Source organism: Corvus kubaryi, unplaced genomic scaffold, assembly GCF_017639235.1.
Source record: "Corvus kubaryi isolate FWS band 111438036 unplaced genomic scaffold, C.kubaryi_AGA036_p1.0 71, whole genome shotgun sequence".
NCBI lineage: Eukaryota > Metazoa > Chordata > Aves > Passeriformes > Corvidae > Corvus > Corvus kubaryi.
In genome coordinates, this window is record NW_024582059.1 from 7,245,074 (window position 1) to 7,273,067 (window position 27,994).

At 38.6% G+C, this 27,994-nt stretch overlaps 1 protein-coding gene and 1 long non-coding RNA gene across 10 annotated transcripts in view; one reads left to right on the forward strand and one right to left on the reverse strand.

The window, feature by feature from the left end:
* Positions 1-27,994, forward strand: part of LOC121674823 — a 210,883-nt gene that overhangs the window by 152,838 nt on the left and 30,051 nt on the right. The window contains exon 9 of one of the 7 annotated variants that reach the window (XR_006019861.1): positions 59-957. The exons of the other annotated variants lie outside the window; for them this stretch is intronic. This is a non-coding gene — a long non-coding RNA (uncharacterized LOC121674823). Of the gene's footprint in view, positions 1-58; positions 958-27,994 lie in introns of those variants that run through there. 7 annotated transcript variants of the gene reach the window in all.
* Positions 11,662-27,994, reverse strand: part of DCHS2 (dachsous cadherin-related 2) — a 62,564-nt gene continuing 46,231 nt past the window's right edge. For 2 of the 3 annotated variants that reach the window (XM_042049495.1, XM_042049497.1), the window contains 6 exons: positions 25,165-25,376; positions 23,539-23,690; positions 20,571-20,701; positions 18,812-19,098; positions 16,710-16,848; positions 11,662-15,307 (listed from right to left, as the gene is read on the reverse strand). In XM_042049495.1, the coding sequence (XP_041905429.1) occupies positions 12,684-15,307; positions 16,710-16,848; positions 18,812-19,098; positions 20,571-20,701; positions 23,539-23,690; positions 25,165-25,376 (3,545 nt within the window). In that variant the 3' untranslated portion in view covers positions 11,662-12,683. The remainder of the gene's footprint in view (positions 15,308-16,709; positions 16,849-18,811; positions 19,099-20,570; positions 20,702-23,538; positions 23,691-25,164; positions 25,377-27,994) is intronic. The other variant, XM_042049496.1, reaches the window with a different exon arrangement.

Consider the following 27,994-nt stretch of genomic DNA (forward strand, 5'->3'; position numbering starts at 1 on the left):
CTTTGGCAACAATAAAGTTGTTTCTGTTAGAAACCCTAAATTACCTTTTCTTTTATAGACTCTCAATCCCAATACTTGATTTTCAAATTTTTGTCACTTGCTATGGAAAGACTTTGATCGTGTGGTAAATGGTTTTACAGTAAGTGGGCAGGACTGCAAGTAGCAAGATGCAGAACAAGGAACTTATTCTCAAGAGTTTCATTTTGATGGGTTGCCTTTGATCCCACAAAGACCGGATTACAACTTTAAAGTCCATCCTAGCAGTGGGTGGATCACCTCCGGAACCGACCAGAGAACAAAGCACATTCCAAAGACAGAAATTGCAGGACCTGGCTTAAAACTCTTGAGCTGCAATTCAGGGACTTCACCAAAAACAGAAACTTGATACTTGTGCCAAGCCATCTAACAACCACAGAATTTGGGAGAGCGTTCAGTTCACTTCTTTTTTTATCTGTCAGGTCTCCAGCTTTTCCCTTTAAGATCACCAGGTTTGTTCTTCAGCAGCCACTGTCAAACAAAGAGTTTTTTCTTGAATATCATATTGACTTGTATTCTCTTTTGCCTATACCTTGTGCAAATAACAGGAACTGTTTAACATTTATGGGAATGCAACAGAGAAAAGAATTTGAAATGCTTCAAAACTGAGGAATTAGAAGACAAAAAAAAGTAAGAAAGGCATTCAGAATGTCTACAATAAAAGAAAGAGAAGGGAATAAAAGAAGTCAAAGATTTGTTTTTCCTTTGGTGAAGGCCAGCCAGGAATTCTTGAAATTCTTCAAGCTACACTGAGCTACATCTTCTAGATCGAAACGTGAAGCTGCACAGGATTTAAGCACATGCTTCCATAGATGTTTCAACCACTGGCAATTTCTGCTCTGACAGAAAGACTATCTCTTATCTTATTGGGTCTCTACATCTTTTACAGCATATTCATTAAAGTTGTTTCTGACTCTTAAATTTGGGTTCTGAGTAGTGAGTTTTGTGAAAGGCATAAAGTGTTAGATTTAATGCAGACGAAGGCATAAAATTTTTCACGCTGTGAGCACTCTTCCACATATCTAAGAGATCTGTCCTGGGTGAGAATTCCCCCTGAAGCCCTGGGGGAGAACTATATTCAAATGAATCATTCCCAAATGGCTAAGTTACAGTCTTATACTTACAGGTACTGAAAAGAGGGAAACCTTGTGGCTGATGTCAAGAAGAGAAAAAGACATTAGAGAGAAGAAAAGGAGTGGGACTTCTCTCTTCTGTGTCCCCTGGCAGAAACAGGCTCCTGGCATGAAGTCCATTTGAGGAAGGACATTGTTTGTACTGTGTTTGAATTGAACACTCTGACCAGGAGGAACATCCATAGGAAAAAAGAATTAATTAGACCACCAGCAATACATTTAGAACAACAACAAAGCCTTTTGGAAAGTTCCTGGGGAGAAGGTACTACTGATGAACTTGGGGTATTTCCTCCAAGATTTCCACAGAAAATGATACAATTTTAGGCTGTAATACATAAAACCCAGTGATTGATTCAGCCTTTGAGCTACAGATGATGCTTTGCAGAGTATCAGCAGATAGGATCTTGGGATCCAGCTGTGGTAGTTTCATATGCACAGAGGACTCAGACCCCAGTCCTTTGAGAAGGGTGATGCTTTCCCCAAGTTGACTCCTTTCCCCCCAAAATAAACTATGAATCTCACCCATGGAATTAGCCTGCTCAGAGTAAAAACTACTGATAAGCCTAATAACCCTCCTAGGCTGCAGACAAAATATTAATATTTAGTTTAGTTAAAAAAACCAGGAAGCTCTTTCTACCTAAGTGTCTATGGTCAAAAAAAAAAATCAATGTCTGTCACTGATCATGAGGTATTCTGCTTTAAAAAGTGCCAAAAGTTCTGAAGATCATTTTTAGAGGCTTCTAAATGCATTATTTATAAGTTCCCTTACACTCACAGAATTCTTTATAGCTGGAATTGTAGTAGTAATGGAGCTTGGCTTTACAGGCAGAGACAAAAATAGAAACAATAAAACTTTAAAACTTACTAAAATATTTTAGGAATAGGCTGCTGTAAAATATCAGGCATCTACAGAGCATGCTGTGGTGCGAAATGCTCTGAAGGCCTTATTGTGGCTTCTTGGAGATGACCTATATAACTCACTCACAGCATCTTCTCTCAGAAATACTGAATCTTTCCAAATGCGCACCGTGAAACTTTCTCAGACCACATTCCAAAAATGTTATAATATCTATCCCAAACACATATCTTCTGTACTTTCACATCTCTAAAATGGAGTGAGACAATTCAGTAATGCAACATTTAATAGCAAAATATGCTTTCAGCAGTCTGACTACAGCTCTCCGGTTTGAGTTCAATTCCCAAAATAATTTTTGGCAGGAAGAAGTATTGGGGGGTGGGGAGAAAGAGAGGCAAGGAAACAGAAAAAGAAGAAAAAGAACTAGATTTGTGAAACTGGAAGGTTAGGTAAAATGCTCCTGCCTTTGAATTTTCATGCATTATTTATTAAATGTGAACACCTCCATTATATTTCAAAATGCCTTGATGAGAATTCAAACAAAATATTTTAAAATATTTGAATCCCTGGGCAAATTTTGAAGAAACTCAATTGGTCCCAAACTCTCATCAAGAAATAGCAGTTCTAGATAGCCTAATGGATAAAACAGAGCTCTGTGAGTTATGGTACCTTGAAGAGTACTGAAGCCCATGCCAATACACATGCTCCTGGACGCCACCATCACATTCTCTTTTGTACTTGCATTCACGTTTTAGACAACCTTTTCAAATGACAGTATTTTCTTTCTCAGCGCAAATAAAGGTAAATTCTTTCTTCAGATACCAGTGTGTGTGAAGCACTGTTAATTCAGAAGCGTTCAATACTTCTTTCTGGTTTGTTCTTCTGAAGATACAGGAAGAAGCTCCAACATTCTTTATGGATAATAAGCATTGTCCAGTCCATTAGTAAGTGAAGAAATGGTGATGTTACAAAGGTCAGAGAACACATAACAGGATGAATATGGCTGAGTCAAAAGCTGGGGTACTTTGCATACAACAATCAAATAAAAATGGGCTGCAAATACTTCAGGTCTACAAATGTTAAGCTGCAATTATTTTTGGTATTTAAGAATACTGGAATAACAACTTAGTGAAATGTATTTCAAGGTGCTGAACGTGTAGATTCTGATGACAACCACAAAAATGCTCAAGGACTAGAGAAAATGATGTATGGTGTGACAGTAGAAAAGGTTAAAGAGATTAAAATAGGGTTACAATGAGCAATCATATCAGGTGCTCCTTAACCTAAAGCAGAAAAAGGTATTATAAGATCCAATAGTTGGTGGATAAAGTTTGGACAATTCACATATGAAATTAATCCAAATTCCCTTTTTTAAACTGACCAAGCTCTGTTTCAATCAGGCTTGTTTCTGTCACTTGCTCTATTGGAAAATATTAAGTAGTCCAGAAAAATCTGTCTGTCTCTGCCAATGACCTCGCTCCAACTCTATTTTTCCCTGCCAATATACTCTGCAATAAATGTATCATGTTGCAGTTCTAGAATTAACTCTTACTTGGCGCTGTGTCAAATGCCTTTCTGAAACACAAATACGTGAATTCCACTGAATTTACGCATTGAGCTGTCTTCTCAAAGACTGCAGTGTTTGGCCACATGACCTACCCTGAAACTCATGCACAATACTATTGCATCTGTGTGTCCTGATTTTTCGCCAAAGCTGATTCCGTTCCAGTGGAGGGAACTGTTGGAGGGCTGGGTGAATCCTTTTATTTTCCCCTTCTTTGCTAGAGGGGCTCCATCACGACTTCCAGTTGCATACTTCTATCCTTTCCTTCATTAAAAGCCACACTGTTTCATGCCATACCATACCATGCTGTTGGGCAGGCTAACTCCACACCCACATACTCTTTCTCAGTCTTAGGACATGGACTATTATTTCCCCTCTATTTGAACACATCGTCTTCACCTTAAGCATAGTCTCTTTTCCTTCCCTGCCCTTACTATTACCTTTGTCCTGTCATTAATCCCATGATCATCATTATCAGCAGCTTTACTGCAAATTAAATTAAATTTAAAAAAGGTTAAAAATGCCTTCACTTTAGCTAGAAGAGATTATTTTTAGCCTCTACCTCAATTTTCAGGGTTCCTACTTCTTTTCTTTCTTCTTATGAGCAAAGAGCCTTTGGCAGTTTGCAGTAATGTTCTAAAGTCTATTCACTGACTTTTTTCAATCCTCACACTATGTCCCCTTTTAAACATAAGCACTTCTTACTGGACAGTCCATACCCCGTGGGGTTCTTTTGCCCTGAATAATCTTTGCCATCCAGACAGTTCCAGCTAATGTTCACATCTTTGACTTAATACAATTCTAAACCTCTCCAGCATTCAGACTGCTGTGTCCCAATGCCTTCACCTTGCTATTTATGAAAGTTTGTTCTTTGAAGTCAGTAATCCTAGAATTTAGATTATACGACACAGTAGGGAATACGATCAAAGCTTTCTTGGGTAGTGTAGCTATGTCAGTGTGATGTTCCACTTGAGCTAGTAAACTTTGAGTCCATTAGCTGGAGCAAAGAATGGCAGTACAGCTTCAAATCAGCTCATTCAGAAGTAGTTTGGTTCTCTTTGCTGGGTAGACAATGTCATGTAGACATAATTCTTAGTTACAGACCTATTTCTTTCTTTGGAACAGGCTTTTTATTTTTTAATTAATTTAATTAATTAAACTTTTGGTTACCGATGCGAGCTTGTTTTCTCCAGCAAAATTTTCTATAGCATGCTAATTTTTTATGAAAATAAAAATTAATATAGATCACATTTTGTCAATAACTTTGTGAACAAATGAGTTAGCCCTGTATGTCCTTAGCAGTATCTGTTTACCAGCTATATATATATATTATTACAGAAAACACCCCAGCAGTACAGTTACAGAAAATCCTATGTGTACATATATACCTGTGCCTAACCCAGACATATATATCTAATCAATGTATCTACACCTTAGAGGCTACAGCAGGCTCTGTAACCAACCAAAACCTGCTCTCCCTGAACAGCACATATTTTTTTGTATTGAAATAATTACAATTGGAACTCATCTCACCTCCTCACCTGATTTTTCTCTTCCACGTAACTCAACCAGGCTTGAGAAATCATGTGTGTCCTCCTTGACCTTCTCCACACTGTCTTCCCCTATTCTTTCCCTCCTCTTGGCTGACCAGCAGAACTCTGCTGAAGGTATTGTCATTGTTTAGGAATGGTATTCTCCAATTTAGTGCTCCCATGCTGCCACTCGCTCCCCCTCTCCACCCTCACTCCTGTGGTGTGTTGGAGAGGAGAATTGGAGGAACTAAAGGCGAAAATCACAGGTTGAGATAAGAACAATTTACTGGAATGAGCAATAAGACAAGAAAATGAACAGTAATAGTAACAATACTAATGACAGAAGGTAAAAGAAAAGAAACGATTCACACGGAAAAAAACCACCTGACAATAGACAATACTGGATGGCTCCCCTTGACTGGAAGGAACCCCTTTTCCCCAGAAGAGAGTCCCCTTTCCCTGCCCCCAGGAATGATATCAGGTGGTATAGAATAACTTCCATACCCCAGCTGTGGCCCGTCCTGGCTACTGCCAAAGTTAACCTTGTCCTGGCTGGAACCAGGACAATCATCTAGACTGCAAGGTCCTGAAGCCTCAGCTTTTCATCACCATCCTTGACAGACTCCAGCAGATAGTTTCTTTTGTCATGAGACTGCAGATGAGCAAAGAAGTTGTTCCTCAGAGATTATTTCTCAGTGTTGGGTCTTTAACATGTAATTCTATCCCTGGCAGGCAGCACAACATTATTTTCTGAAACAGCTGAGCTGTCAAGTACTCAGCTCTTTTTAACAGGGAGTCCTCACTAACAGAGATCTGCTCTATGTCTGTTATGTATCTTTGCTCTTCCATTCAGCTCCAGTTTATCCCATCTTCTCTATCATAAACCTTCATCTCTCCATTGCTGAGACTCACAACATCTCTGCTTAGGAGAGTCACCCAATAAACAAATGTACACACATTTCAGAAGAATGTAATTAGCAGTCACTTATAAGATTTTTCTCAGATTCAAAATTAATTTCTCTCTTAGGAAGAATACCCCCAAATTTGTCTTTTTATTATTTATTTTAGGCAGTTTTTTTGTAAATTAAGAATCTCAGTGGGTTTAATGGTGTATTTTTCAGTCCCCACTATTGCCATAAGGCATCACTAACTCTGCCATGGGATACAATAACAGGCACTGTTGTTCATACATGTGAGAATTATCATTGCTACAAAACAAAAGGGCTGTAACAAAGGACTGGCAGGCCTGCACTCCCCAAAGTACTACCTCACAGTATTGACTGACACAAGATCTTCCCAAGGAGTCAATGTCTCAAGCATGTGGGCGAACTGGATGCACCTTTTACTCAGTCTCATGTTTTAAAATTCAGTTATCAAAATGTCCTCCTTGCTTCATCATTTCACCTTTGCACTAGTTGCAGTAATCAAATTTCCTTGTTGCTTTTTGTCTTTGTGCTATAAACATCACTACTTAACTCTCTGTAAATCACAGAAGACCTCATTAAACCCCCCCACAAAAACTACTGGTAAGAGGAGGCTCGTTACTAAACCCTCACTTACCTCTGTTATAGTGATAGAACACACCACATTCTTTTAATAGGAAATAGTCACAGCTTGGCTTCACACCTTAAGTGTGTAGGGATCAGAATGCCTAATTTTCAGTTATTAATACTAAGTTAAAAGAAGTATATGAGGGATGAAAATGGTGAACACTGAAACGTATTAGCTATATATGGAAAAAATCTGAAGGAAAAATGAGGAGTTCAAACATATCAGTGATCAAGCCTAGAGTTTACGACATTCAGCAACAAAATTAAATATAGTTTACTGCAATTCTATTGCCAGAGAAAAGAGCAGGCTGCTAAAACTTATCCATCTCTACCCAGTGAATATGTGATCAGCCAATGGCACAAGATGCTCCATTAGTGTGACAGAAGACAGAATTCAAAGTTCAAAAGCTATATGACTGTGGATTTCAGCCTAAAACTGAAAACCATGTGCACCTCTCAAAAAAAAAACCCAACCAAAAACCAGCACCACTCAATCTCCCAAAGCCCAAATAAACCCCAAATCCCAACAACCACTCAACAACTCCCAAATCCTTTCTGGTTACCTTAACAGTTACTAGGATAATTTTCAAACTAATTCTACCCTTGACCCTCAGTTAGAGAAGTAGAGAAGACAAGTAGAGAAATCATTGTCTGAAGGTATAAATATTCTCTGCATTCAGTAAAAGCAGCAGCAAATAAAGCAGCCAACTTTAGTTTACATAAAAGAAGAATAAGGAAAAGAGTAAGAGACCTTTCCCTTACAGACCTTTCCAGACTTCTCTGAAAGTCACTCCAAATAAGCATATAAAGCAAGGTTTGCATCAATCACCTGGAAGCATAGAGGAACCTCCACTCCAAATCCCAGCCCCCTGCCCCATGCTGGTTCTACTCTTCTCTAGGCTCTCGATTTCTCTTCTCCTAATGCTCCCTCCTGCTGGTTTACAGCCCTGCACACTGGGGAGCCAGCTCTCCACTGCCACTGACTCTTGCGGGAGCATCAGCAACACATATGTTGCCCATTTCTTCCAGGTGCATTTTTTATTCAAGCCCCACTGAAATCAGTGGAAGAAGTCTTGGGATGTTGGATCAGAACTCAGAATTTTAAAAAACTTTGACATTAAATGAACCCTACAGCTTGTTAAAAGGGAGATGCTGGAAATGAGTTTGCTCCCAGCAAGATGGGGTTTGAGACAGAGCTGTTGGAAGTCAACACAAACAAGTTTGACTTGCTACTCATTTCTTTCTGTTATGGCACCAGTAACACCATTTTAGAAACTCTTTTGAATTTCCCATTTGAAAGTTTCCAGCAAAATGGTGGATGCATAATACAGGCAACAGCAAGGTAATCCCCCAGGCTGAGCTAGTGAGTAGGCACCATCTAGCCACAACCATTCTGAAATGTCACTTCTATTCAACAGCCACTGGTAGCCGAACAGCTCTCACAATCAACAGCTTAACTTCAATTTTCTGACTTTTCTGAGTGCTTTTCATAGGCAATTAACATGCAGTTTTAGGGAAGGTGACCAGTCTTATGTAAATAGTAACTTTCAAAAAAAGTTTCAAAGATAAGGCTGTTTTCAAAAGGGTAAGGTTACGCAGATATGACTGACAGTTTTCAGTGTAGTTTGCAGGGCAGAAATACCTTGTTTTAAACATGATAGTCAAGAAAACTGAGTTTTCTAATTGTAATGATATTTTCATTTGAAGTTTTGAAAACCATGATAGATTCCTTTAGTCCTTTTGTGTGACATCTGCATTTTCAGGCATATGGTTTGGCTCCTAATGCTTCATCCAGTACAGGACTTATTTGGGTCAGTCATTTATATATATAAACACTCATATAGCAACAAGGCAGCAATTGTGATTTTTGTGACTATCATCAGCTAAAGGATTTGGTATTTTCTTCGTTGCTCAAGCAACTCATAGGTGTCAAGAAACAGAATCATTTTGCAATTCTAGCCTATCCTGCTGCCTCTTGGTATTCCTTACAGATGCTCTTCCATTACTTTTTACACATTTTAGAAGAAAAGTATCTGATGTTTTATGAGGAATAACCCTAGAAGCAATGTAAAGCGCAAGTCTTAACCAGAAGGTTTTAGGTCTTTTCCCTTCTATAAGGCCCCTTCCCTTTTGCTTAGACAGCCACATTTTTCCCAATGTTTTTAAAATGTTGTATGTATTTATGGAGGAATTTTCAAAGCCACCAAGAGGATTTTGATGTCAGACTACAGCTTTTTGAATGAGTTCTGAACATACAAATCCATGCACAGACTGAATATACATTAGGCTTTCCATATGTGCTAGCAAACAGCTAACAGAGCTAGCAACTATGAGGCACCCCAAACTATACTCAATTTGATTCTGCAACACTTTAGTTATTGCAACCAGATCATCTACGGGCAGCTAAGCTGCATATTGCCATGGTGAGTTTGTTCTGTTGTGAGAGACATTAAGAGCAAGAGGCTGCAAAGCCATTTGACTTGCCAAGCAAGCCAAATCCTAAATATAAACCTCCCACCACAGTATATTCAATTACAAAGTCGCAACTGCCTCCTATTCCAATTAGTGTTTTTACAGGATTTTAGGGAACACCCCCTTCCATTTGCAGCCAACCAGTGCAATTCCCTTCCTGCAAATGATTCAATTCCTCTGTGTTCTTCATCCCCAGAGGGCTGGTTTTCAAGGAGAAATGTAGGCAGCACCATTGGTAGGAGGTCTAATCCCAATGGCCTCACACATGCCTATGGTGGCCAACTGGATTGCCAATTGGTCTTTGAGCTGGAGAAGTATAAAGCCATATGGGCACAATTGTCAGCCTAGCTGATGTTCTAGTAACATTGGGTTTTTTTGTCAGGGCAGCATGTTTGCAGTTTATAGGTCTCCCAAAAAGAACAGTTAAATAGAGTTTTCAGGAAGCTACATGTCAGTTATAGAGAACAAGTGACATACAGCACAGAGGATGGATGGCAACCAAATGTAAATGATATTGTCAATGCAATAGACTTAGCAACAAGGGTTCATTTTTATCACAACTATTTTTACCTGAAACTGCTTTAGGAATAATATTTATCTTCAGCTGAAGATAAAACACAAACTAAATATAGACTTGTGTAGGTAACTAGTGGTCTTAGTATCATTTTAGAAAACACGCATGCGATTTTATAATCTGTAATGATGGGTTCCCCAAAAATATGAAGGTTTTTTCCCTTTGTGCAGAAATCTGCTTGAACGTCAATATAACAATTACTACCGGTAGATGGAATTTTTATATCCATTTGGTAGTGATTTACACCAGTGTTTTCAAGGCTGCCAACAAGCAAATCCAGAAGGCAGGCAGCCAAAATTCCAGAAGAGACAACTGTCTTTTATTTTATAGCTTATGCTTTTTGAGCTTAATATGATTTTCCACTAACAAGTTCTGTACCTTCTCCAAAGTGCTAAAACGGGTGTGCAGAATTGCAAAGTAACACAGCCTCTTCAAGGCAAGATAATATTAAAGTCATGGTAAGTTATAAAAGTTATACTGTTTACTTAGGGGAAAAACCAGTAAGGTTAAAAGAATTGTACATGATTTATTTTTAGACACTTGTTTCAATGGTTACGTTTTTGAGCTTGACTATAAATGACACAACAATAAATCAGCTAAGTGTTGATTCCCATTTGATTAAAAAAAAAAAATCAATAAATACATAAGAGACATGGGAAAGATTGCTATAACACTTAATAGGAGCACAAAGTATGCATTGGTTATATCATGTGCTTGATAAATAGGATGCAAATCACATCTAATCTTCTTAGAAAGGCATTGAAAACAAGCTGAATTTGAAGGAGCAAAAAATGCACAAACAGAAACAGTTTTCTTGTTTTCCAAGAACTCTAGGAGGTGGGTACCCATTAGCACGGTGAGGTCCAAATATTATCCTAAATATGATTACTGATGCTTTTGAATGATTTCTAATGCTAATAGCATTAGAACATTTGCAAGAGCCATATTAGCGAAGAAAAAACGACTCATCCATTAGCCTAGACTCTATACACAAAATGAAGGCCTAGTTACCTGCTTCATATCTATCAACGTGAGGGATGAAAGAGTCTGTGTAAAGTATTCATTCTTCCACTGATCCCATGTTGGAAAGGTGACCCGTCTAAGCATGGCACATGCTCACTGCTCACCTGAGCAATAGCTGCCACTTGTCCATGACCATCTGAAGCCAAAATCAAATTAGCAAAGTTGACTTCATAGAGAAGGTTAGCCTGGGTGCCTCCTGATAACTGCACAGAAGTGAACACCCAAAGAACACCTTTCACTGTATCAGAAATTACATTATAACTAAAGACATATAAGTCAAAACCAAAAAGGCTATATATAACATAATGCTAACAGGCAGAGAACAACATTCTTTCTGAAATAATGTCCTTAAACTGAATCTCTGTGTTCAGATATGAACTGGGAATGACTCCTCTTTTTTGCTTTCTTCTCCCTGGCACAGTTTTTTGTCTGACTACAAAACTTAACATCCCATCTTCTTTCTTAGTAAAATTTGTCTGTCCCAATGAATTCCTAAGCTACGTCTCATTTCCGACTCCATGGCAGTACAAAGAACAAATGCCAGCTTTAAAAGAAGCACTCTTGCATAGCAGTATGAATCCTGTTGCATGTGCAGGGTGTACAGTGTTGATGTAGCCTCAGAAACAAGATCTTACTCAAAGACAGGTTACGAGCCCACAGGCTGCAAACCTTGACATGCATGACTGAGGAAAAGCAGCCACTGCACACGTGATACTGATCCCACAAAATCACTCAGCCTAACCACACTGTGTGCCTTCCCCCCACCTGTTATGACCTGTACAATACATACCTCCGTACACATCCAACTTGTAGCAGATTCCCATGCACCAAATAGACACTTCCCTCCAGCCCAGTTTTAATACATGTGATGCAAAGGACTTTTAAACATACTTTGAAGAAGAAACAGAGTTACTCTAGATGTATCTTCTGTGTATTTTATTGATCAATATACAATATACAAGCATATACAGCACGTGTATGTGTCTGGATATACACACATACACAAAATGCCATGTGTATGATACATACAACAAACAAGGCCAGATATCTGGTCTTGCAGAGACCTTTGGTCCAGCACAGAACCAATGACCAGGGTGGAGGCATACAAGACCTTCAGAACTGTAACACTGTCTGTTCTTAGAGCTGCCTGAGCACCAGGGCAACCTCTGTAATAGGACAAAAAGACAATAGATATCTACTTGAGATCCAGTAAGAGAGAAGATGGTTGCTTTTATCTTACCACTGGTTATTCTGTTTTCCAAAGGTGATCCATTATTCAGATTATTGTGACCTGCTGCCTTTAAACCAGTAGATAAACAAAAGGTGCACAGAAACTGCTGAGTGGGTTCCACAGCACAAAGAGTAGCTAAGAAAGCCCACTGCAGAGCCATTGCAGATGATGAATCCACACCAGGCCCAACAGATTGTTGGGACCCAGAGGCTGAGATGTGGGAAAGCTGGGTAAACACTAGAGAAAGAGCTCAGAAGGAATCCTTGTTTTATCCTTCGCCCACCCCCAAACCTGCTGTACTAACTCCAGTACCCTCCACTAATGCCACCACAGAATCAGTCAGAACCCACCAGTATGCTAAAGAATTTTTTCCACAATAAAGAATTACTTCAATTTTATTTGTTATTAATGTATTTTATAAGAAAAATGGTAAAATTGGTCGAATTGGTTATCAGGCACTTGGCTGTATGTTTTACATAGGAAACCACAGTTGTGAGCTGGAAAAGAAGCCTCATGCTCTCACAGTGGTTTCTGGGAAGAAGAAGAGTTATAGTTACCAAGTTTGTGGCTATTTTATATTTTAACTTTTTAGGCTCATGAGAACAGAAAGAATACTGGTGATACAGCTCTGAGAGGCATATTTTGCTGTTAATAAATGGCAAAACACATTTTAATCCATATTTTTTACCATAAAATACTGTCAGTTAATAACCTAGACCTGAATTTCTTCCTCTGTTGCAAGTTCATAGCTTGGATCAATAAGACATGTTCCTATCATTTTCCCATCAGACACTACTGGAGAAACAGAAGGTGTCTGCATAGTAAGTAAAGAGAGAGTAGGAGAAAATCTGGGGGTCATGGTTGGTGGAGGGTATCCATGATTATGGATAAGGGGAGGATAAGGGCATTTATTAAAAGCTTGCCCTGATGTTATATTTGGCATTCTTGGTGGCACTGTCCTTATGCCAGGCTGTGCTACTGATGTTATCAAGGGAGGAGGGAAAACAAGAGATTTATCCTTAGAGAAGTTGTGAATGTGAAAATTTTCATCTTTCAGTTCTGCAATATCATTAAACACTGAGGCAAGAGGTTGAAATCTGGGTTCGCAGCTGAGCACATAATCCCAGTTATAACTACCTCCAAGATCCTCATCAGAGGTGTCAACAGTTGCAAGCAAATCATACCCAGAGTCTTGCCTATCTGACATCAGGACATATTCTCTTGTGAGGTCTGTCATTATGCCTTTCTCTTTTATTCCAATTTTTGCAACTGTTTGAGACAAAATTTTGTGTGCATAGGCTGTGTCACAGGCTTCTTCTCTGCTTTCTCCTTTAATGGTCTGCATGTTCTCCATGCTTTGCATGGTAGCCGTGACATCCGTTTCTCCAGACTGACAGGAGAACTGATCAGGCTCTCTTGGGATCCCCGAATCTGGCATCTGTGAGCCATGCTCGCTCAGTGCTGAGCTAATGCTTTTTCTGCAAGGATACTCATAGATCCTTTTGATTTCCTCGTCCTCTGCAGTGTCTCCTTCAGCAGAACCGTGGCCACTGGAGTCTGAATGCCTGCAGGAGACATCGTCATCCTTCCCCTCTCCGATTCCTGCTAGGCTCAGCCATTTTGCTATAGTGCCCATAGGAAGCATACTGCTCTCAGTACTTTGGATTTTCTGGCAGTCCTCATCTTCTCTTACTGAATTCACATCAGTAGCTGAGGAGGATACTGCTTCTTTTTTCACACAAGCATTCATCAAATTTTTCTGTTTAAGTCTCAGGGTAAGTGTGATAAGACTGACAGCAAGCAGCAGGAACACCGTCAGTGAGGTAGAAACACTCACCGTCAGGCTGTGTGCTGACAGTGTGGGATCACTCTCAGGAGAACTGGAAACATTTACAAAAATGGTGCATACTGTGAACCTCGACTCAATTTTGGGGCTATGAGCTCTAACCAACAATTCCAGAGTATCATCATTCCTTTTGATGCCATTTTTCTTTCTGTGAACAGTCTGAGTCAAATAAATATTACCATTGGTTTGATTCACAGAAAAGAATGGAGAAGGTTTTAGAAGGGAGTAATGAACAACTCCATCCAGTCCACCATCACTGTCAGATGCTGTTACTCTGCCAATCAACTGGCCTGCTTCGTTCTTCTCGGGGAGATTAAAGAAATAATGTTCTTGTGTAAACACTGGGTCAAATTCATCTCTCCCCTCAATATCTACCTGAACTGTAGTGGTAGCCAGTGAGTCACCTTTGTCTTTTGCTTGGATTATTAGACAGTACCTATTTTGACTTTCATAATCAAACATTTGCTTTGTATGAATATCTCCTGTTAAAGGATCAATAAAGAACATGTCATGGTCTCTAGGAGCTTCACGATGAGCCAAACATGAAGAGTGAATGGAGTAGGTAAGGTGTCCATAGGAGCCTTTGTCAAAATCCAGTGCACAAACAGCACACACAAAAGAAAAGGTAGGCAGATTTTCACTGACAATGCAGCTCAGACTGGGAAACAAAAAAAGTGGGGCATAATCATTGTCATCTAGGATGCTAACAAGAACAACAGCAAAAGCCATATTTTTAATATAATTTCCTCCATCTGTGGCTTGGATAATCAAAGTGAATTTCATGGTATCCTCATAATCCAGTGTTTTCGTCAAATTCACAGATCCTGTTCTACCATCCAAGCAAAAATGCCCTCTGTCATTTCCAGAGATGATAACATAAGTGATCTCTGCGTTAGTGCCGGCATCACAGTCTTTTGCTGAAACCTCAGTGATGTGACTGCCTATAGGGATGCTTTCTTTGACATGAACATGGTACTCTGGGCTGCTAAATACTGGAGGATTATCATTAACATCCAGCACAGTTATTAGTACTGTAGCAGTTGAATTCAAGGAGGGTGTTCCATGATCAGAGGCAAGGAGGACCAAGTGGTGAGAAGAAGCTCTTTCCCTGTCAAGAGCACTGCTCAAAACAAGACCGCCAACAAGTTTGTAGGATGTTTCCGACCCCATGACACTTGTTTCTATGGAGAATAAATTCTCAGCATTGCCAGCAATAATAGAGTATTCGACATAGGTGTTTTCACATGTCCAGTCACAGTCGATGGCTGAGAACAGGAGGATACTTTCTCCAACTGAGGCATCCTCGCTCACACTGAGATTGTACAGAACCTTTGTGAAGCGAGGGGCACAGTCATTTACATCTTCTACATGCACCTCCATGGAGGTAACTGCACTCAGAGGGGGACTGCCACCATCTGTGGCTTCTATCAGGAGATGAAAAATGGAAATATTTTTCAGCTGTGTGACTGCTTCCGTGGTGAACACTGTACCTGAAAATGAAACAGAATTAACAAAAGCCCACACTTCCCAGGCAAGTAAATGTGATTCCAAGAGCTGATTCTAAAGAGTCATATTTGAAAATGACTCAGCTGTAATGGCTGTACACAACAAAATAACTCTCTCACATCTGGAGAGTAGTGGGTCAATGTCTGCATAGACATCAGTGACAAGTGGCGACCCTCGGGGTCTATACTGGGACCAGTACTGTTTAATACCTTCATCAGTGACATAGTGGGATAGAGTGCAGGTTTGCAGATGACACCAAGCTCAGTGCTGCAGTTGACATGCCTGAGGGATGGGATGCCATCCAGGAGGACCTGTACAAGCTCAAGAAGTGGGCCCATGGGAACCTCATGAAGTTTAACAAAGCTGAGTACAAGGTCCTGCACAGGAGTCAGGGCAACCTTTGATATCAATATAGGCTGAGGGAGGAAGGGATTGAGAGCAGCCCTGTGCAGAAGGACTTGGGGGTACCAGTAGATGAAAAACCGGACATGACCCATCAATGTGCGCTTACAGCCCAGAAAGCCAGTTGTATCCTGGGCTGCACCAAAAACGGTGTGGGCAGCAGGGAGAGGGATGTTATTCACTCCCTCTGCTCTTAGAGCCCACCTGGAGTGCTGCATCCAGCTCTGGAGTTCTCAGCAAAGAAAACACATGAACCTGTTGGAGCAAATCCAGAGGAGGGCCATAAAAACAATCAGAGGGCTGGAGCTCCTCTCCTATGAGAAAAGGCTGAGATAATTCAGCCCAGAGAAGGCTCCAGGGAGACCTTACTGTGGCCCTAAAGGAGGTTTATAAGGATGGGGACAGACATTTTAGTAAGGCTTTTTGTGATAGGACAAGGGGTAATGGATTTCAATCGAAAGAGGGTAAATTCAGAGCAGATATGAGAATTCTTTTTTTCAGTGAGGGTGGTGAAACACTGGAACACATTGCCCAGAAAGCTGGTGGATGCCCCATCCCCAGAAACATTCAAGGTCAGGTTGGACAGGACACTGAACAACCTGACCTATTTGAAGATGTACCTGCTCATTGCAGGGGGTTGGACTAGATGACCATTGAAGATCACGTCCAAACTATTCCATGATTCTAAGAGGTCATAGCTGATGCTGTGAAGGCAAGACCTCCCCTCAGTGGTGCAGTATCAAATACACATACTACACTTAAACCAGAAAAAATATGCACATTTCAGTGACAAACTGAGAACTCCAGTCTTTGATACAATCAGTTCCCCACTGATAACGGCAGATTTAGCAAAAACACATGATGGAATTTGGCCACGACAAATTTCCAGAACTCAAGTAATCACTGGCAACACATGAGAAAGCAACAGGACTCTTCGATTTATACTTAAATAGCTGAAATAATAAACCATGCTTACAGACTCACCATTCTTATGATCAATGGAAAATCCCTCAGAGGAAGAGAGGATTTGGTAGGAAATCATTCCATTACGTTCAGAATCCCTATCCATGGCAGAGAGTGTCAGAATAGTGGCATCCATAGAAATGAACTCTGGCAAGTTCGCCTGACATACAAAGCAAAAATAGAGCTTTATAAAAGATTTTCGACATTAAAAAATACATTTGCCTTTATTTGATCTTATTAGAAAAACCCACACAGTTCCCAGCTTTGGAAAAAGTTCTACCCACCCATTTTCTTCTGGGACAAAACCAGAGAGAGTTGAGATATTGAAAACTATGCCTTCAATATGGCCAGAATTCATAGTAAGTTTTAAACAGTAGTAAAATCCGTCTAGTTCGTTATGACAGCAGCTTCAGAGAATAAATGAATCACTTTTTTCAAGAGTCACTTATGGACTGCAACTAAAGGCTTTTCCCCTTGCTTTCAAAAACCCCTTCATTTCCATACATGGAATACAGTCTGCAGTCTCTGCAGTGTAAGACTGACCACTAAAAAAGCCAACATATACACCCTGAAAATTCCAACACTAGGGCACTTAATCACCACCGGACTATTCCTAGAATTTAGCTTTTCAAAATACTCCATTTTTTTTCTTCTAGGAAACCAAGAAAGTCCATTCCCTTTTTAAGAATTTTCATTGTTTCAAGTCCAGATACAGCACTTTAGTGACCAAAATTTCCTTCCACCTTATAAATCCAACTTCAAATGAACAGTATGATATAGCAGCCACCTCTATCATAACTTGAAGTGTTAGTTAAAATAATTTAAACAGAGAGATTATATGTATATAATAATCACATACATATATTAAACTACATATCAGGAACATAAATATGAAAACACTTGAATGGACAATAAAAGCGTAAAAATACAGGATGATGAATAGGGAATTATACATATCATCAACCAAAAAGCAGCAGTGTATCTTACTTGCCAAGCAACACATCAACACATCAGGATTGTGGAAGGAGAAGCTCAGCTGTTTACATTAAAATAGCAAAAAAAGCTATGCTGTTTTGCATCAATTAATAATGCTCCCTATAATGTCTACTCCAATCTACAAAAAAAGTTCCTAGCATTTGCACAAGCAAATACTTGCCTAAACTACTCTCCAAAATCAGACACATACGAGGGTTGAGGAAAACTAAGGTCTAAAAACCACTTGAGTATTAATAGTACGTTTTTTCCAGAATGTAAAGTTAAGATTTTAAGTGGAAAATTTACACAAATTCTGTCAACTCAGGCACCCAAAAGTTTCATAGGTGCCTACAGTTTGTCCCAGAGGTATCTAAGTGACTAAACTCCTGTGCCTGCACATGCTCAGAGGTTGAAAATTCTTTACTAAGCCAAATGTTTAGACTTCTTTCTTTACTAAAACTGTCTGAGACTTATAAATGAAGCATTATTAAGTCTAAGTCTTCTGTGGTGCCTCATATTTTTGGCTCTGGGGATATCTACCACACACAAAAAGCACCAAATCAAACAGCTCAGTTCACAGAATTGCAGAATGGCTGGGGCTGTTGGGCACCTCCAGGGAGGTCACCTTGTACAATCCTTGATTGGGGTAGGGTCACCTAAAACAGGTGCCCATGCCTGCATACTGCTGAGTTTTGAACATCTCCAGAGACACAGATTCCACAACCTCTCTGGACAACCTGTGCCAATACTTAGTCAATGTTACAGGTTTTTTTAAAAAGAACATGTTTCCTGATGTTTACACAGAATTTCTTGTATGTCCATTTGTGCCCACTGCCTCCTGAACTGTCACTGGACACAACAGAGAAGACTTTGGTTTGCCCATCTTTATTTGCCCACACTAGTATTTACACACAGAGGAGACAGAAACCACAAATATTGAAACGGAATAGTTTCCTCAGCCCTTTCAGCAGAATTCTTAGGAAGGGGCTGGGGTTTCCTAGAAGAGGTTTGCTCTGTTTCTCCTCAATAATAGTTCGCAGAGACCTTTCTTTCTAAGTGCTCAAGACAAATATAAACAAGCACTCCTACTATTTGTCATCATTACGGAAAGATGCCACGCGCTGCTTGTCCATTTGCCTTGTTCCCACCTGATAAAAGTCTTGAGTAAACACCGGAGGGTTATCATTGATGTCCAAGACAAGAATCGTGAGTTCTGCTGCTGTTTGATGCACAGAGTCTGAAACTATGATATGCAGTGTATATACAGCAGTTTCTTCAAAATCTAATGGTTCCACCACCAAGATTACACCACTGTATTGATCGATGGCAAATTTCATTCCAGGACTATTATCAGAAATAAAACCAAACTGAAGTGCTGGTCTGGAGTCTGCATCACTTGCTGACACTCGAGTCACTATAAAACCAGGCAGGGCATCTGAAACAATAATTTTGAGAATAAGTCAGAGTTAAAAGATAGTGTTACAATTTCTAAAGATTTTGCCTATTTTGTAATATTGGATCTTGGATATTTGTGATCTTTCCATATAGCTTTTGATATATTTAAACCTTGTGCTTTACAATAATCGCAATATCCAGAAAAGCTATGGGAAAAATAGTGGATTTCTTCAAAGGTATGTGCCATATCCCAATTTTAATTTGGGTTTTCTTTAGACTTTCCCAGATCCAGTGTAGTCATAACAGTTTCTTCACCAGTAACAGGAACTTACATAGTTTTCCACAAGCATTTAGGTGATGTGAATTTACTGAACAATGCCACAAGAATATTTAACTGAGGCAGAGACCCCTGATCTGGGTAGGACCAGCAAATGCAATTCTGAAGCTGTTCCAAAGGAGAAGGCCACTAGAGAAAAACAAGGGCTTCAGACAGACCTACATGGCACAAAAATATTAAGAGATCAAGGTATAATCCCATGAGATTGAGAAACTGGATACAGACAGCTTTTGTCATGGGCCAAACAGACAGTACGAGAGACTGCAGACTGAACCTTTTAGTGATCATTTTACAAAGCCTGGAACTAACAGGAGCTAAACCATTTCTCATTTGCATGCCTGGGGCACGAAGCCTCAACAATGCTGTGCCATTTCCTAAAGCAAGTGGTCTTAAATGGAATACAAAAAAACTAATTAAGTAACCGGTAGTTAAGAGCTGCTGTGCATCTATGAATTCTGTACTTGTCACTACCGGTGGGAGAGAAATTTAGGAAAGACTAAAACATATCAGAAAATACAGACTTGATATCTTCTCTTAACAGGAATACTGCTGTTTATAAATTTTTTGCCGTGTATCTTAATGCATTCACATGATGCCTGTATTTGAAAATTACAAGTTTAGGACTCAGGGTGTGCAGATGTTGAGCTAATGTCACACAACACACAAGATGTATGCTGGGATTAGAACTCAGGAGGTCCTGGGTCCTTCTCTTCATGATCATCAACTGGATCAAGCTATAGAGCACTTTAACACTTCATTCAAATTCATAGAAAGCATTTCTTTCATCACAATGAAGTTCAAAATGTGTCATTTCTAGCAATGCTGGTTTTAACACCAAACATTTTTATTGGAGAAGAGCAGAAATTGAAGACATATGAACGATACGATACTGGAGTCCAAAATGAACAGATTAAAGTTGTATTTCTGCAGATTTTTTTCTCTCTTTCTGAATTGCCTATGGTTTTGTTCCAAGCTATTCTTAAACACAATGTCTAAGGATTAAAAATAATGCCTCTGAGAAGAAAAGCAGATCACAATTTGCTTTGATATTTCAGTTTTAATAATATCCACTATAATTTTTACTACAGTTGTTTGATTACACAAATCACCAAAAGCACTATCATCATCTGACAATTCCTAGCCTTAACAAAATTTAGCTGTACTTTCACACTTACTTTCTGGGACCTCCACTTTACCTAGTGGTTGGACAACTGGAGCATTGTCATTAATATCTAACACTTGTATCTTCACAATACTTGTAGCAGAGAATCTGGGGTTTCCTTTATCAGCAGCTTGTACAACCAACCTACAATTAAAGGAAGCACTAATTGTCACTTCTGATCAGAAATCACTGAATTATGTACCACTATTATAAGCAGGGGAAGTTTTAAACCCAAATGATTAGTCATTGCTGTTCCTCATTGCAACTCTTAAATTCCATCTTTTTTTCTGTAAGGTTGACTGTGCACAGTTTTATTTTTTGGTTTTGCAGGAAAAAAAGTCCAGGAGATTCTACACGGCAAAAAAATGATAAAGTCATACCAAGAAAAGGGAAGTGTTCCTCTGTATTCATTTCATCAATTTTCATACCAAATATAAGTGGTTAAACAACTCTTTCAAATAAGACACAGTTCTCCCATTGGTAATTCAGAGCAGGAATTAAAACCTAAGTACTAAATTATCATTTGGAGGAACCTGACTCTCTTCATTGTTTATAAAGGGACAAAAGGGTTGTGGAAATGGGAGAATACAAAACCATCCAAAATAGTATTCAGCCAGAATGCCTGCAGACACAGAGTAGCCCTACTATTACATTATAAATGCAAGTGATAAAGTGAAAACTCTGAATACATGCACCATTTGACAATGGCAAAGTTCCCACTGATTTTAGTGGGACCAGAATCTTACTGTCAGATTAGAAGAGTTTTAACTGTACACTTCCATTTCACACCTGCATAAGGATGGGTAGTAAATTCTGTAAACAACTTTTCAATTTCCACAAACAATGTAGCAAAGAAAACAGTAAGCAGCAACATGATAAACATGTAAAAAGGGGGTCTGCTCTTTGTGGGAAGAGCTTTCTGAACAATAAAAAGCAAGTGTAAGCAAAGATTATTTGGAAGACTTCACCACTTCCCAGTAGGGAAGATTCCAGAAGGGAATTCAAAATTAAATCTAACTCAACAGGTGCTCTTAAAATTAAAAAGGCAAAAAAAGGAAACATTAAGCTATGGTAAAGGATATACAGATCAAAGCTGAGCATCTCAATTAAATGTTTTAAGTACTAACAACTGTTTTCATGTTGCACCATGTTTTTTGGCCTCCCTGAAGGTCTTCTAAACACTTTATTTTTCCCTCTTTCTTCTAAGTAACAGTTAAAAAGTGTCAAATCGATGTCACTTCCTAAATGTTCACACGACAGAACGGAATACCAAGGCTGTAACTCAAGCTGTGCCCTGCAGCATTTCCATTCCTTAACCACACCAGCTCTGCTCTGGGTATCCTTGTGGTTTCTGATCCGACAGAATACATAACTTGAATTGCAGGCTAGTATTCAATCAGTGACCATGCATAATTCCATACAGAAAGTGTATTTTTTCTAGAATGAATATTGGTAAGGTATACATATGGAAATATTTTACTAAAAATAATCACTTTCTAAGGTTTCAGGAAAAAAAACCTCTCATGAAAACATCTTAGCCAATGCATTAAAATTAAGGTTCTGTCAACACTTCCATTATAAGTCCTATTATAAGGGACTTAGATCTTCTGGGGATGAAAATGTTCAATTTATATATATAAACAACTCCTAGCAAATTGGAAAGAACCAACAGTAACATTTTGACATCAAATAGGAAAATAGTTTTGAAAGCTTCTTTTGCTATTCACTTTTCACGTAACAATGTACAGATTAATAACTTATTTTAGAGAGAAGGAATGTGAAGCTACAGATTCCTTGAACAAACTGTCAATCTGAAAGTCTAGAATTTGAACATAAATACTGAAATAAATCAGTTAAAGAGAGATGTGAGAATCATTATGCTCCCGTGTTCAACATTTCACCAACAGTAAACATCCTTCTTTTGAAGGATTTATTCCAGGTGTTCTTTTGAAGTACTAGTTACAAATAAAATGTATTATGCTACTTAAAGTACTGAAAATCAGAACTGATGTTTTCAATTCAGTGAAAAACTGAAGAAAATCCCTCCAAATTAAGTGTCCCCTGTATTAAGGTAAAACAAAGTATTTTGAGGACACTATTATCAAATCAGCCTGATACTAAAAAACCCCACATACTCTGTCAGTCTTTTTGGATGGGGTTTTCTACAAGTTACTCTCATTCATAAGAATTCTTATTGGATGTTTAAAACTTTGAGGTCCCACAGGACCGGAAAACTTGCAAATATTTTAACTGATACCACAAGTAAATGAAAAAAAAAAAGTAATTTCTACTGACACATACACAGAAATATACTTTTTGTGGAGATCTCAGTACTTAAGATGTGTCTGTTACTGAATCTGCATAGTAATATTTTCTCTTCAAGGCATGATTTATTTGCTTTCTAATTCCAGCTATGGCATGACCCATAAAGAAAAATTGTCATGTCCACTTGACCATATTTATTCAGAGTTTTTGAAAAACAGGAAAATACTAATACTTAGTGCAAGACACATTCTAGATGGAAACATTTTTGGAAAGCATCTTTATCACACTATTGAGTAGAAAATTTGAACTATCTGCCAATTAAAAATGAGAACATGTCCCTATTTCTTGGAATTGATTTGAGTGTTTTCACTGTGCCTTTACAGATTTATAAAGAACGTTTCCAGAGCGGGAATAGCTGCACAGTTATTAATAAACTAAAATCCAGAAACTGTCATTGTTCTTATAGTGAATAATCACACTTCTATCAATAAGTGTTGTCATTGATTAAACAAGACTATATTTCTATCTCTAAATTTGGTAAGTATGCAAGAATCTATAGGACAAATGGGCAGCTTTAGTGCTGTTCTCAGTGCTGTCTGGCTTGCACTCAGGTTCTGTGCGTAATGGATATCAACAGGAAACTATGAAATATGTAACATGAATATTCTCAAGCTGAACAAAAAGAATACATTTTTATGAGAACCTTCCATACAAACCTGTAAGACGAAGTGTTTTCATAATCTAGGCCTGTATTAGTTGCTAGAATTCCTCGCGTTGAATCAATTAGAAATGCTCCATTTTCATTACCAGATAAAATTGAGTATTCAGTTTCTCCATTCAGCCCACTGTCAAGGTCAGTTGCAAATACCTGTTTGCAAGCAAAACTGATGCTTAATTAAAACCAGTGGAATGTGATTTCAGAAAGAAAAAGCTTTTACTACAGTCAGGTATTTCTGTTTACTTTCCTTTCGACTGCACACATTTAAGTAAATCATCATCTTTGTCCCCAGCTTGCGTGTCATGCAAGGTCACAAAATCTGCTAACGAACTGCAATGGGCTGCACATGAATGAGTAATTTGAAATTCAGCTACATAAAACATTAGGGCTGAATGTAATCATTTTACTATTAGGTTGCTGTTAGAATGCTCTCCCTGTTGAGCACATAAAAATGCACTTACTCAGTAGTACGGGACTGACCTTTAAAGTATCGCTGCTATACAGACAAAGGACAAAATAATTGAACTATTAAGTTTTCAGAGTTTTCATGGAATAGTTCATTAATTACCTTTTTAAAATACCAACCAGAAAATGTAAAAAGGGCAGAGGCAATCTGTAAAGATTTGGCAACAGAATAAATAACATTTGTCAGCAGTGAACAGGTTTCTCAAAAACTCCTCTGACTCTTTGAAGAGTTGTCTTTGTATTTTTTTGGTTGCTGAACAAGCATTATAATGAGTCCAGGATCCAAAACATAGCAGAGGCAACCAGTCAGATTGAATAAAGGAAACCTAATATAATGTATTCGGTCATAAAATTTTGCTTGACTGCCTTTTGATTTTTCTCCATTCCTGGACATATGTTTCTCTAAATACAATGTCCATCAGTTTCTAATCACTTTGCCCTGGAGGCATTTGTAGCTTTTCATTTATTTATTCTCTAGAGAAGAAATATCTTTAGTACCTAACATGACCCTCACCGTGACCTGACTTGCAATGCAAGAACATGTACTGGGGAAATTATGTGTTCTTCTAGTCCAACTGATGTCTTCTTTTGCTCTAGCATGGCCAGCTGGAAACATTTTGGGAGAATAGATCCATTCAGAGGAAGAAGTGTTTGCACATTTAAATTAAGACAAGCTGTTCTTCAGGCATCAGATTTTAAATTGAACACTTGGGTTTGACTCCACCAGTCTGATGAGTAGAAAGTATTCTTTTTATTGCTACAGTCCTTTCAGCAGAGGCATTAAAACAAGACCCAGCCTATATTGTAACCAGAACCACAGACTTGAATGGTATTTTTCAATTGCTTGAAGGTAAAAATGGAATGTTTTTTAAAAAAGAGAATTTAAATTCTAGGCGCACAATTATCAAGAAGATACAGAATTCTCTTTCAACTTAACAGACCTGAATGAATGACCCGATCTGAAATGTGGCCTAGAAAAAAAAAAATCATTTAATATTTTAGATATCCAAGCAAAGTAGTAGCAACACCGAGAACCCCACTGTCAGTTTTTAAGAGAGAGAGGTCCAGAACAGACCTAACCAGATTATAGTGATGAACAGATCAGCCAAACTTCTTCTTAACTACAGTGCTGTGCTTGGGAAGATATACTTCCACTTACCTGTATGATGTCTGTTTTAGGACTCTGGCCTTCCCATACCGATGCTTTGTAATAGCTTTGCTCAAATTTAGGTACATTGTCATTCATATCTTGAATCAAAACTGTCACCCCACAGAACGCTGAATTGAAGCTATTTTCAGCCACAACTGTAAGATGTATTTTACACTTAACTTCATAATCAAGGTACTTTGGCTCTTTTACTGTGATTGTACCTGGTTTATTACAAGGAAAAAAAAAAAATCTCAAGATGTGACACACTCATTCAGGAAAAAATGTGTACAAATGGAGTTATGAAACTCCTAACATATATGGTCACTTCCATTGAACACATGACAGAATTCCAGCAAGCTCTCCATTGTGTCCTTTTATTACTTACCATCACCTGAACATGCTAGTTACTGAACAAATCTTGGATAGGTAAATTTTCAGCAACCACCATGCTGACAATTTCCTAAAACAAAGCCAATTTACTAGCAGAGGGATAGAGACAAAGTGTCTGCATGAGGTGTCCTCCTTGGCACAACAGTGAGACAGCCATGTCAGAAGAGACTCTCGTCCCTCATCTGAGAGGGGCTGTATCTTCCCCTCCATCAAAATCCACATCAGGCAACAGCTGTATCAATTTCTGTATCTGACTGAGAGGTGAAACACTGACTCCTTCTGATGCAGTGAGCCCCCTTCCCCTGAGCTTTTATTCTACCAAAAATAAATAAATAATGAGACTTATTGAGACAACAAGCACAACTGGACATCTCCACATGAAAAGCGAAATGTCCTTGGAAATCCGTAGTCATTGTTTCAATGTTCTAGGAACATACTCATAATCCTCCATTACATCTAAGCATAATACATACTAATTTGTATATTAATTTTCATTAGAATTCAAATTCAGTTTTGCATGGACTTTTCAGTAATGACGTCATGAATACTGTTACCCCAAACTTGGGATAGCATAAGAACGCATCAACTGTGGCACTCCAAACTAGTGCTTTTTATTATTTTCTAGGATAAGCAAACATTAACTATTGTCTATGGGCCTGTGTCTTGAACATAAAGATTTCAAAGGTGTTTTATTTTCACCACAACACTTAAAAATTATCGCATTCTGTTTACAGAGAAAAGAAAGCAGACAGTGGCTGAAGGAATACACTTCCAGATGACAGAGAGCAAACTGAAAGACTGTAGTGTAGAGTGAAACAAATAATCAAGTTTGAGGTACACCACCAAGCAGTAACAGTCTTCAAATATGTAAATAATGATCTGGCAGTGGGGAGAGACGGCCGGCGCTGCCTTTGTCTTATGCCTACTCTTACTAGATTAAGAAGTAATAAGTTTAAAACATTTCAGCAAACATTCAGATAAATAGGAATAAAAAACTTTCCAACTGCCAAAACTTTTGCAGACTTTTGAGAGGGTTTGCAGAATCACTGTCCCTGGTGGTTTTTAAGAACAGTACAAATTTCTGTCAGATTTCAGCACAACTGATCCCCCTTCTGCATCAGAGCACAGACTAGTTCATGTCTTTGAGTCACCTCCTACTCTACTTTCCATGATTCTACAGTATAATAAAAAATTAAAGTGGTAGAAAGTCTACAAAGTGTGGTTAATTAACATCACTGCTTGAAAAGACGAGGAGAGCAGATCTTTGGCTGTTCAGAACATGTATTACAGGCAGGATATTGGTACAGCTCAAAATACTTCTGCTGTAGAAGCAATGGGTAGAGAATTAGTGGTATCAAAGTTATGCTAATGTAAGAGCTGCTTTTAAAAGTCCTTAAAGGCTGAACTTCAATTAATGTTTTCTAAGAAAGAAGAAAGGCTGCAGAGGAAAGGAAACAGAAGAAACCACAATGGATCAAATGTCTTGAAAGAAGACTTGTGACATATTCACTGCTATAGAAATTCCAGTCCTGTTTGTGAAGAGAGTGATTATGAGACTCTTCAAAGCATCATGAAACCATTTTTCAGCCTAGCTTGATAAAAAACCTGAAAATACCACTTGATTTTTCTTTTTTTTTTTTTGTTTGGAAAGTGATATTGGGGAAGATTCACTTCCTCAGCAAAAACTTGTCTGGGTCTAAGGTGTTTTTTAAGACTAATCTCTCTTGTTTTATTTCAGTGAAATAAGAAGGACTTGAAAATCAAAAGTATGCAACTTCAAGTGCCCCTCATCTAAAAAAATTATTCTAATTGTCCATCAGCATCAACCATGATAGCTTTACAGTGGTGTGCCTTTTTATGCCTGGAGACATCAGGATAATCAGAGGTTAAAGCCTTCAGAAACTCAGGGAGAAAGCTATTTGTTGAGGGTACAAACTATTTATGCTGTTTCTGAGGAAAACTGCTTACACTGTCTGTATGCCATCCCAGAAATAGAGACTACAGCTATTCAGATGACAAACTTACTGCAGACGTTTAGGAACTGAGAGGCAACCAGAGTAGCTGTGCTCTCTTACGTGCCTTAGAGGAGAACATGGGGAACATGCCACACTCCTGGCACCCGGAATTCCTGACTGAAGAGCAGGTGAAAGCAGACCTGCTGCAGAACAGAAATACAATCACAAAAAAAAACCAGATTTCATTTAAAAACGCGTCGAGCTTTGCCTGAAACAAAGAGCATTAAAATCAACACGAGTCTAATGCTCCTACATTAGAAGTGTTTTGAAGGATTTTGTTTACTGAGTTTTTGGGAAACTTTACAATGAGAAACAAGATGGCATCTCAGCTTGGATCACAAAGCAGTAGTTTATTAACTTCCAATACCTGGTGACCAATAGTAACTCAGGACTGAATGTTTTAAACAGGTATGCTGGTGTCCAATTTCTTTTTC